The following is a 12,149-nucleotide window of genomic DNA, read 5'->3' as shown; positions in this document are numbered from 1 at the left end:
TAAATGGAAATCGATAAATCTCTTTTGCTAAACCGTATAGCACAATAATTTTGTCAAAAATTCTTTGTACATGATTTTAAATGATTCAATAATTCTAATCATATTTCATCATTTTCTTTAACTAAGTACTCGTATTACACATAAAAAATTTAAGTAACTACTATTTCTCATTCTCATATTAAATTGAAATTGAAATAAATAAATTATAAAAATATATATAATCAAATGCACAATAAGATTGTTATTGATAAACTACTAAAAAAATAAGTAATGATCATTATTAAAATTCGAAGGTGATGAAAATGAAAATTGCATGTAGTCGATCAATTAAAAAAGAAAGAAAGCATTTCTTGAAGCGCAACAAAATCATTATAATAACTTAAAAAACAATTATCTTATTTTCTAAGAAATTGCATCATTCATCATGCCCTTTCTCCAATGCAATTTCCATTTTCTCAAAAAAAATCTAAAAAAAAAACTAAAAATCAATATAAACAAATTAAAGCTTTCTAGCTTGTTGCCTCCGATATACTGTTTAGTGACGGATGCCATCCTCCTGATTTGTTTCCGCTGTATTTTGAGTTCAACGGCCGTTGTTTTTCTACTTTTTTCATCTGCAAATAAACATATGTTTTATACAAATAATTATTAATTATTATTATTATTTTTAAATAAAAATAAATGAAATAACTTGTTACAAAAAACGGGAAAAAAATAAAGATAACACACACCTGATGATGGGGCTTTGCTGATTGATTCGATCTTGTGGTTGAAACTTTATTATCTGAATTTTCATCACTTTTTCCGGCGAGCTCCGGCAACGGTAGATTACTGTTATTTTTATTTAATTTTCCGTTTTTCTTTGCCTTCATTCCTTTCATTACCTCTGCAAAACCAAACAAATATAAGTGTTGAATATTTAATTCATGATATCTTCAAAAGTCAAAACAATAAAATAGGCAATTTATTACAACGTGAGCAATTTAAATTTATTAACGCTCTCAAAATGCGAGTAATCTATTACTAGTAACATGCAATTTCAAAAGTTAAAATTGAACTTTTTTTTTTTTTTTTCGTAATGAAGAAAGTAATTTTAATAAACAAATATTACAACTAATAAACAAATAGAGAGTTCAAATAATTTTTTTTGTTTTAATTAATTAGTTAATTTATTAGTTAGTTAATTAATCAATTAATTAATTAATTAAAAAACTATCACTAGTAATATGCAATTTCAAAAGTTAAAATTGGACAATTTTTTTTGTAGTGAAGAAAGTAATTTAAAAAAATATATATCATAACGTAAAAAACAAATAGGGAGTTCCAATAAATTGTATTGTATTTATGAAACATCTTTTATAAAATAACTAATTAGTTAATTTAATTAATTAATTAATTAATTAATTAATTAATTAATTAATTAATGTACCTTGAGTAGTGATGAGTCTATAAGCATGACCAAGGACAAGATTATCAGTGGGCCGTAAAAGCTTAATCCTAGTAACACGAAGGGGCTGATTCGTGTTTGTAGGACTGTTGTTATTATTTTCTGGCTGTTGACGGCGGCGGTGGTGGTGGTCGGAGGAATTTGTAGTGGTGGTGGTGGAGGGAGGAGGGGAAGAATAAAAGGTGGTGGTGAGAAGTAAAGCAACATGGTGACCCGGGTGAAGTTTCATAATCTGGGCGGCAGAAATGGGTGAATAAAATCTTTCGGATCGACCATTTTGTGTTTGTAAGATGAAACTTGCGTTGTCGACGGCTTGACAATTGCCCATTTCCGGTGATCGGAAAATTGGAATGATGGTGGATAATGATGGTGGTATATATAGTAAGGAAAAAAGAATATTTGTGTACCACAACAATTTCAGTTTATATATATAGAACAAAAATCCCCACCGGCCACTATCTTCTTTTTCTTTACTAAATACTCTACTTTTTAAAATTTAAAATTAGTACTCCATATATGTTAGCAAGATTGCAAAATTCGCTATTCGAGGATTAATTGGACGAGACTTTTAAAATAGTAATCGATAATTCGGAGATTAATCAAGGGTTAATCAAATTATATACTTTATATATTTAATTATTAAATTTCAAAATTTATATGTGTAAATATACATGAAAACTATAAACATAAACATAAACTCTAACTTAATTGTCTAAAATTGTTCATTTTGTTCAAAAACACTAAATTTCTAGTTTAAATTCACGTTATAATGGTGACCAATTTTGACTTTGAATGACTTTGATTACCAAATTCGATTTTGACCCATCAATCGATGTTGACTGATTAATTAAACGAATTTTAGAAAATCGGAACGGATTGTTCTTAAAAATGAGTAATCGGTGATTAATTGACGATTAATCGGGTTTTTTACAATAGTGTATGTTAGTTTGTTTTGTGAGACGACCCGTCCTAATCCATAACGACGAATACAATAACATATGATTACATTGCGAGGTATTTGACCTCTATATGATACATTTTACAAACATTGCATTCGTTTTTAAAAGACAAATTTTCATTTCATCGAAAGTTGACGGCATGCATACCATTTCATAATATATCCAATCTATAACTGACTTAATAATAATCTTGTTGAACTCAATGACTCGAATGCAACGTCTTTTGAAATATGCCATGAGTGACTCCAAGTAATATCTTTAAAATGAGCAAATGCACAGCGGAAGATTTCCTTAATACCTGATAATAAACATGCTTTCAAGTGTCAATCAAAAGGTTGATGAGTTCATTAGTTTATCATAAATATTCATTTCTATCATTTTTAATAGACCACAAGATTTTCATTTATTTTTCTCATAAATAAACATCCCATACATAGAGATAAAAATCATTCATATGGATTGAACACCTGGTAATCAACCATAAACCCAAAACCCCAAACCCCAAACCCTAAACCCTAAACTCTAAACCGTTCGTGTTAAAAACTCAATCTAAATCCTAAATCTAAACCCTAAACCCTAAATTTGTAAACCCTAATATCTAAACCCTATAAACCCTAAAATCTAAACCCTAATATCTAAACCTTAATATCTAAAACCTCAACATACGCTCGAAAAACACGATAATTATTATATATTACTTCTTCGAGCTTTTTTTTGCCAAAATAAAAACATTTATCACAAAGTGTCTTTATTAAATGTTCATATTTTCATCCAATCTATAATATTCGTGAACAAAGTTTTTTCAAAAAACGTAAAAAAAAAAAAAAAAAGATTTTGCTTCCCCCGCTTCCCCCGATTGGTTACTTCCCTCTTAATCCTACCACTATATTAATTTCTACCTCGTAGTTTGTTTTGTTATATATATATATATATATATATATATATATATATATATATATATATATATATATATATATATATATATATATATATAAACTACGAGGTAGAAATTACACCTACAAATCACATGGTGTAGTTTACATCAGATTTCTTAAAATGACTAGAAATCAAATTAAAGGAAAACATGAAGATACTATCAATGTTGTGACTTTTTCGGAAATTTTTATCTTGAAAGACCGTATAATTTCGAACTCTCCAAAGCGTTCACAATGACTTGCATTACCATACGTTGAGTTCTTGATCGAGAGATGAAGTCCCACAAGGGAATTCAAAGGAAGGAAAATATTTTCTGTCCATTTAGTCATACGAGTCCAAACTTGAGCAACAATAATACAGTGAATGAATGAAAGATAACAGTTTTCATATTAAATTCATATTTTTAAAACTTATATATTTTAAAATAACTTTTTACTAACCCAATTATATATTTACATAAACTATCTACTCAATCATACTTTGTATCTATTTATTGCATTATGTGAAAAATAAGCAGGCCATCAATCTCTTTATACAGTTTTTAGTTTTGTAGGAATACAACTCTATCTTATTAAAATATTTATAATTCATTACTAGTTAATTAGGGGATTAGTAGACAGTTTATACCAAAGATTTTCGTTTTTTTTTTTTGGCCAAAAAAAAAAAAAGTAAAACATATGTAGAAATTTTGTAAAAGGTTGTTAGCATTTTCTGGACAAGCTAACCAAAAGGTATTGTATCTTTAGACATGTATTAATCGTGATGGATACAGAATTGTGAAGAGCAAGTGTAACTTTCATGTGATAGGATCATACCATTAGCATGTTTTACAAGTAATTCAGAAAATGCAAACGTTTTCCTTGTTTTGTTTTAGGAAAAGTACTTTATTATTTGTATATTATACTTTAACTAAAATTTAAATTTACACATAACTAGTAATATATCTTGTAATGATTATAAAAAAAAAGTCAAAATCAGTCATGACACGTAAATCTGACTAAATATATTTGTTATCCCCGAGTAACTTAAATTAGAAAACAACCTTCTATGTTTACCCCTAACCATTATTGTAAAACACACCGATTATCTCGATTGATTCTCGATTACTTATTTTTAAGATCACACTGTTATGATTTTTTTAATATTTATTTAATTAATCGGTCAACGTCGGTTAATGAGTCAAGATAGGATTTATTGATTATAGTCGGCAAAAGTCAAAATTGGTCAGCATGTTTACAAGAATAGAATTTTATAGTTTTTAAATAAAATGAACAATTTTAGACAATTATATTACAGTTTGTGTTAATTTTTGTGGTTTTCTTCTATATTAACACATATAATTTGAAATTTATTAGTTAAACATATTAAAGTACAATTCGTTTAATCCCTGAATTGTCGATTACTCCTTACGAGGCCCCGACCGATTACTCCCGTAGTAGTAATTTTTGCAACCATGCCCCTAGCTTATGAGATCAATCGTCGCTTTCAAAGTAACATTTATTTGAGTCGTATTTAACTCATTTATTTTTCTCGTCGAAAAACGATAATATAAATAAACAAATTTAAAAATCAACATGTACAAACTGTTACAATGGAAAATAGAAACTAGTCGTAGTTTAACTTTTGAAGTTTTTGTTTTCAGTTTTACCTTAAATTTATTTGTTTGTGTTATATAATTCTTAAAGAAGTTATATTAATAAAAACGAATTTAAAAACTAATATCTTGAGATAAACTTTATTAAATAACATACAATACAAACAAAATAATTTAAAGTCAAAGTTGAAGAAGAAAAACTTTAAAAGTTGTACTGAAACTATTAATTTAAAACATAGTGATTACTTGATAACAAATAAACAAGGTAAGCCTAAACAAACCAACCACCAACACAGTGAACAAAGATCAACAAAGCTATCATATAGTTAGTAGAGTCACTAATTAATTAATGATCGGCCTTCTATGTAACATCCTATAATCGGGCCTAGGTGAAATAACCATTTTATGTTTGGGTATGGCGTAACTAGTGATTTTAATAATTATATGTTTATAATTATTTGGTTGTTTAGTTGAGACCAGTTTATGACAAGGGTCACAGAACATGTTCGTTTATTTAATTTAGACTCCGTTAGGGCCACCTAACGAGGTACGTGAAAGGACCCGTTCATATACATTATAAACGATTCACAATAGTTGATTACATTGCGAGGTATTTGACCTCTATATGATACATTTTACAAACATTGCATTCGTTTTTAAAAGACAATCTTTCTTTACATCGAAAATTGACAGGCATGCATACCATTTCATAATATCCACTATCCAACTATAAATTGATTTAATAATAATCTTTGATGAACTCAATGACTCGAATGCAACGTTCTTCAAAATATGCTATGAAAGACTCCAAGTAATATCTTTAAAATGAGCAAATGCACAGCGGAAGATTTCTTTAACACCTGAGAATAAACATGCTTTAAAGTGTCAACCAAAAGGTTGGTGAGTTATAGGTTTAACCTATATATATCAAATCATAATAATAGACCACAAGAGTTCATATTTCAATACACATCCCATACATAGAGATAAAAATCATTCATATGGTGAACACCTGGTAACCGACATTAACAAGATGCATATATAAGAATATCCCCATCATTCCGGGACACCCTTCGGATATGATATAAATTTCGAAGTACTAAAGCATCCGGTACTTTGGATGGGGTTTGTTAGGCCCAATAGATCTATCTTTAGGATTCGCGTCAATTAGGGTGTCTGTTCCCTAATTCTTAGATTACCAGACTTTAATAAAAAGGGGCATATTCGATTTCGATAATTCAACCATAGAATGTAGTTTCAGTTACTTGTGTCTATTTCGTCAAACATTTATAAAAGCGCATGTATTCTCAGTCCCAAAAATATAAAGGGTAAAAAGGCAAATGAAACTCACCATACTGTATTTCGTAGTAAAAATACATATAACGTCATTGAACAAGTGCAAGGTTGGCCTCGGATTCACGAACCTAAATTAATTATATATATTTATGTGTTGGTCAATATTTGTCTAACAAATTAGGTCAAGTCATAGTTTACCACAATCCTAATGCTCGAGACTAATATGCAAAAGTCAACAAAAGTAAATTTGACTCAAAATAATTTCCAAAAATCTATACATGATTAATATATAGTTTAAATATCGTCGTTTTATATTTTTAAATATTTTTAAAAGATTTATTAGAGTAAATAATATAATTTATTTATTAATAAATAAAATTTTATATTAAATTTATATAATATAATATACTTTTATATATATTAAGTAATAAAATTTATAGGGTTCATTTAATATCATAAAGATAATATGATAGGTATTATTAAAGTAAGTTATTACACGTAGTAAAATATGTTTGTATCACATATTTATTTGATAAAATAATATCTATAATGATAGTAAGTAAAAGTTGTATTATTTTGTAATAATAATAATTATTATAAAAATATCAATATTTATAATTACTAAGATGACATTACGATAAAACGATAATTCTAATTATGATAACTTTAATATTTACGATAATTTTTAATATTATCTTTAAAATAATAATTCTATTTAAAATAATAATAATAATGATATTTTATAGTAACAATGACATTTCTATTAAAATGATAGTTTTAATACTAACGATATTTTTAATAATAATAGTAATGATAAAAATAATAAGAACGATAATTTTATCTAAATCAATATCTTATAATATTTTAATTTCATCATGATACTCTTACTCATTATTTCCTAATCGTTTCATTTAATAGCTTTTAATCGTCTTTTATATCGTGTTCATAATAATGATAATAATAGTAATCAAAATAATTAGGTGTTACAAATATTTGTTTTAATTACACTAATATTAATAATGATAGTTACTATAACATTTTTAACGATAATACTAATAATTATCTTAATGATAATATAGTAATAATAATAATAACAATGACAATATCCATTTTTAAATAATGATATATATATATTAATAATGATAATAATAATAATAATAATACTAATAATAATAATAATAATAATAATAATAATAATAATAATAATAATAATAATAATAATAATTGGATAATAATAATAATAATACTAATTATAACTTTAACAATAATAACGATAGTAATAATAATAAAAAATAATTTTTAATGATAAATCCATTTTATTGATAAAGATAATAATAATGATAATAATAAGATAAAACTAGAATGACGATAAAAACGACGATAATAATAATCATTTTTAATAAAAATATAGAAAATTCAATTGATTATAACTTCTAATCCGTTCATCGAAACCATTCGATATCTAAAGGAAAAGTCCTTAATTTTTCGCTAGCTTTCCAAGGACATGCATATCTTATACCTTATCTCAACCACAAGTGTAACTAATTCAACATTCAACCTAACCTGTCTAAGGGCAATATCAAAAGTACAAGCATGCATAATCCTAAATACTCGAGCACTAGTCAGGGATACACTATTAGTATGTAAAAGTTAAATTATGAGTACTCACGTATCAATATTGAGATTCAATATTGCAGGAAAGGTACGTAGACGCAAAGAAAAACAATTTCCTTAATTCTATCCCACTCGAAAAACAATTTCGAAATCACTCGGACAGCACTCCGTCTTAATATTTTATGTATACTAATAATATCTTGAAATAATACGGAGTAAATATATATATGTAAATCGATTGAGAGAGTTTAGAGAAAAATATTTTCAAGTTTCTATGAAATAATGAAACCTATTGAATTCTATTTATAATAGATTTTTGAATTATTAAAGTGAATTATTAAAGTATGAATTATTAAAGTGAATTATTAAAGTTAAAGTAAAGTAAAAATAAAGTAAATGTAAAGTTTAAGTATAGTAAAAGTATAAAACTATGTACGTATAATATGCGTATAAATATATATAATATTAATTTAAATCGTTATATATATTTAATAAAATAAAATATAAATATCGTTATTTTTATCATACTAGTTAAGTAATGAGTTGTCAAAAGTGGTTCTAGATATTTATAAAAGTTATATACGTTTTAATAATAAAGTTCTTTTTAAACTGAAAACGTTTTTATACGTTTGAAACTAAATAGATCAATCGAGTCTTTATGAGATTCAATCTTCCACTATCCTTTGTCTAGTTCTCAATGATTGACAATTTATTCTTATTTATAAATCACTTTACAATTTTCCGAATATTGTTAAAACGGAAAGATTTCTCAAATCAACGTGGGCCTTTCAACAGAGACTTGTAATCATAATTCAATATATCTGATAATTCAATCATTTGATCTTATCTTCTAATTCCATTGATAAATATTTTGAAACAGATACAATCATATAAAGTATTTAATCTAATATTTTGTTTACGTTTCAAGTTATAATATATATACACATATACATATATAATCATATTCGTTTAATGGTTCGTGAATCGTTGGAACATGGTCGAGGTTGAATGAATGTATGAACGTAGTTTAAAATTCTTGCAATTTAACTTAACAAATATTGCTTATCGTGTCGGAAACATATAAAGATTAAAGTTTAAATTTGGTTGGAAATTTCCGGGTTGTCACAGTACCTACCCGTTAAAGAAATTTCGTCCCGAAATTTGAGTGGAAAGGTCGTGAATGATAATAAGTATGTTTTCATGATGCATACGGGCTGAAAATTAGAGTTTTATCATCATCGAATAATTTGGATAAACAATCCATTTATATGAAGAGTACGAATGAAGCTAACATAGAAGAGTGAAATGAGTAAGTGTAGATTCATCTTATCATTTGACGTAGATATGATTAATTCCCAGATTTCAAGGGATTTGAAGAAAATCTTCTTAATAAGATTTGACTCTCCGGTAATCAAGGGAATTAGGATCCGCTTTAAATGCGATCGTCCATTTTAATTGTTCTGTCGGAGATTTTCTTATAAATTCACCTCATTCGTTTCCTTACAACTCACACCTTCTGTTGATGCATTTTATGCAAGTCCCTAGACATCTACCCACGTCCATTGCAGGTACAACAGTTTACAGGCCACCATGATTGCTTGTTATTATCCTATACGTGTTTGTATGTGGTTACAGGAACTGCAGGAACGAGTTTTAGATGTTTGACTATGTTAGACTTAGTTAGACGTACGAGTGAAGCCTCACTAGTACGGCTGACAGGCTCATACGCACGGTTGATGCTGAGCTAAGTCACAATTACAACCTAAATGAGAAGACACGAGTGAGTGATCACCCGTACGGCTGATGAAGCCAACTCGTACGTGTGATGAATGAATCGTATGGGTGAGTCAACATCAGGGGTATATAAAGTCTTATGTTCTTCATTTTAGGTTAAGCCTCTCATTTGTTACACACACTCAGATCTAGTGAGCTCCTCCAATTTTCTCTCAGTCCAAATCACCCAGGTGTGAATAATAGCTCTAGGTGTTGATCTAATCACACTTGATTTAGTTGTGGTTTGACTAAATTAATCAAAAAAAAATTAACCTATTCACTAGAGGGTTTGATTCACTTATTCCGCCATTGTGTGAGTTAAATCTGTTGATTTCTAAGTTCCTAGTCATGTTTCATCACCTTCTATTCTTTCCCCCTCAACTCATATTTTAAAGTATTCATCAATATGCTCGATCCAGTTCTGATTCTCGATATACTTCTAACTTTCATATCGGTCATTCTTCTTTTTCATCTACCGCCGGAAGAATCTATTTACTTCTACTATACTCTTGGGTTTATAGTGTTTCTAGTTCTCCCGTGTCTTTATATTGCTATATGCATCGATATATATGGTTTATAATTTCTGGTTTATCGTTGGGCTTTATATGTTCCCTTATATTTCAAAGTCTCTGCTTCTGTCTTCTATAATCATTATCATTAATAGTTAATGCTCTCTTTTATTTGCTGCAATTTATACCCCAATTTTTATTTCGGAGTTTTGTCCTTTTGTTTCTTCTTCTTGCGATTAAGCACCGCTTGTAATGGTCCAGAATTCACAGATATGAATTTCAGAATGAACATTGTTAATGTTCTAGGAAGGAAATTGTGATGGCACGATCTTGACTTGTCAAATTACTAGAATACCTTGGAAAAGGCCGAATCATCAAGAAATATTTTCTTGATATTTTAGAGGTTAAATAGAATACAAGAGTCGTATAACATGGCACATGATGATATTATGATCTATGAATCATCATGTTCCATTTAGAAACTTAGCATGACTTACTGTAATATAATCACGTTGATCAAGTGTCATTATATTATACTAATTCATGCTTCAGTTCCCAATACTACTTCAAAATATTCCTATTTTAAACTTGAATGTTTCAGAATTTAGAAACTAAAATAGTTTCTTTTATGATGTAATACAGATAGTGCGAAGAGGTAAATGATTTCAAATAAGAAAAATTAAGAAAATATCTTCAGAAATATGGAGGATATTTATAATGAAAGATATGATGATATTTTAGAATTTCTAATATCAGAGGATGATGAAGAATATTGTCCGCAGGGGTTTAGAGTCAGGAGCAAGGTATTCGTTAATGACTTCAGCAGGTACTGAATCATTTGGATCCTTTGAAGTCAGGTTCAGTCTTTGTAATTTGTCCAAAGCCTCCTTCCTACTTTGCTCAATTCGTTTTTCAGTTCCAAAACTTCTCTTTTTCTGCGCTTTGCCAGCACACTTCATCATTATCATTCAGATTTTACCGTTTAAAGTCGTTTTTAGTTTTTGCTGCTTCATCAGCATTTTTCCATTTTCAGAGAACCAATTCTTAGTTCGGAGTGTTTTTCAGAAACTTCACATTCAAATTAAGTCCAGAAGATAGACGTTATATATACACATATAACTGTTGGCGTAGACATGCTGCGAGATTTCAAAATACTGATTGCTAATTCCCAATGATTCGTATGGCAATTCTCATTACAAGATGCGAATGAGTAAATGATGGGGTTTCAATAAATAATTATAATGACTTTTTGGAGAGGCTAAAGTCAAAGGGTAATGAAGTTGTTGGTACATCTGCTAATAATGTGGTGGAATGTAAAAGGTTCCCTGGTAACGATGGTGTATATCTCAAGGTTATAATAAGGTTAGTCTGACTGAAAAGTCGAAGTTGACTTGCTGGAGCTGTGACAAAACTGGCTACTTTGAATAGGAGTCGCAAAGTTATTTTTGCTAATAAATGCCAAAGAATCTGACGCGGATACGTTGTTTAAACTTTTACTTTGGTTTCAAGAGTTTTTTTTCGGGTACATAACTGTGGGTAACATGTGGTTGGATCATCATCTCGATTGCTCATCATTCGAAGTGTCTTCAGAAATTTTCGAAGGGTTTGAACACAGATTGTAATCGTTAACATACATTTGATGTTCTAACACAGTTTTGAAGTCAAAATATAGCTTGTGAAAGATGTAAGGATCTAAGAGTGATGATTTTGGTCATATCTCGAGTTGAATTTTGAGATTTCAAAATCAGAATATGTAATTAAATTTTGAATGAGTATGGTTGTTTTGATTTCTATAAAAGAATGTATATTGTTGTGAAAGTAGGGAGTATAATGGATAATTTGCTGAATCAGATTCGAAGAATGTAATATATTATTTGTGAATTTATATATCTCTCGGGTATTACCTACCCGTTAAAAAAAAATTCACAATTAATATTTTGTACAAAAGAATTTTATTACAGTCTTTATGAAAATATATATATGTATATTTTATTCAGATGTAACATAGATTTAATGAGTTA

The 12,149-nt window shown here is 28.1% G+C and overlaps 1 protein-coding gene across 1 annotated transcript; it reads right to left on the bottom strand.

Annotated features, from left to right (window-relative positions):
• Positions 1–319: 319 nt before the first annotated feature.
• Positions 320–1,823, bottom strand: LOC139867714 (uncharacterized). Its single transcript, XM_071856077.1, has 3 exons — positions 1,430–1,823; positions 732–886; positions 320–614 (listed from the first exon to the last, which is right to left on the bottom strand). Exons 1-3 carry the CDS (start codon positions 1,773–1,775, stop codon positions 510–512), a joined length of 606 nt encoding a protein of 201 aa, XP_071712178.1. The 5' UTR covers positions 1,776–1,823; the 3' UTR covers positions 320–509.
• Between the last annotated feature and the right edge of the window lie 10,326 nt (positions 1,824–12,149).

Source organism: Rutidosis leptorrhynchoides, chromosome 9, assembly GCF_046630445.1.
Source record: "Rutidosis leptorrhynchoides isolate AG116_Rl617_1_P2 chromosome 9, CSIRO_AGI_Rlap_v1, whole genome shotgun sequence".
In the NCBI taxonomy this organism is placed as follows: domain Eukaryota; kingdom Viridiplantae; phylum Streptophyta; class Magnoliopsida; order Asterales; family Asteraceae; genus Rutidosis; species Rutidosis leptorrhynchoides.
Note: the sequence above shows the minus strand (reverse complement) of the source record. Positions and strands in the feature narration are given on the sequence as shown.

What these genes read in the sequence shown, in the direction of transcription:
- LOC139867714 (XM_071856077.1), bottom strand. Translation starts at nt 1,775, where the DNA reads ATGGGCAATTGTCAAGCCGTCGACAACGCAAGTTTCATCTTACAAACA. An exon ending in TAGACTCATCACTACTCAAG is followed by an intron (nt 887 to 1,429) that starts GTACATTAATTA and finishes TTGGTTTTGCAG; the next exon opens with AGGTAATGAAAGGAATGAAG. An exon ending in CAGCAAAGCCCCATCATCAG is followed by an intron (nt 615 to 731) that starts GTGTGTGTTATC and finishes GTTTATTTGCAG; the next exon opens with ATGAAAAAAGTAGAAAAACA.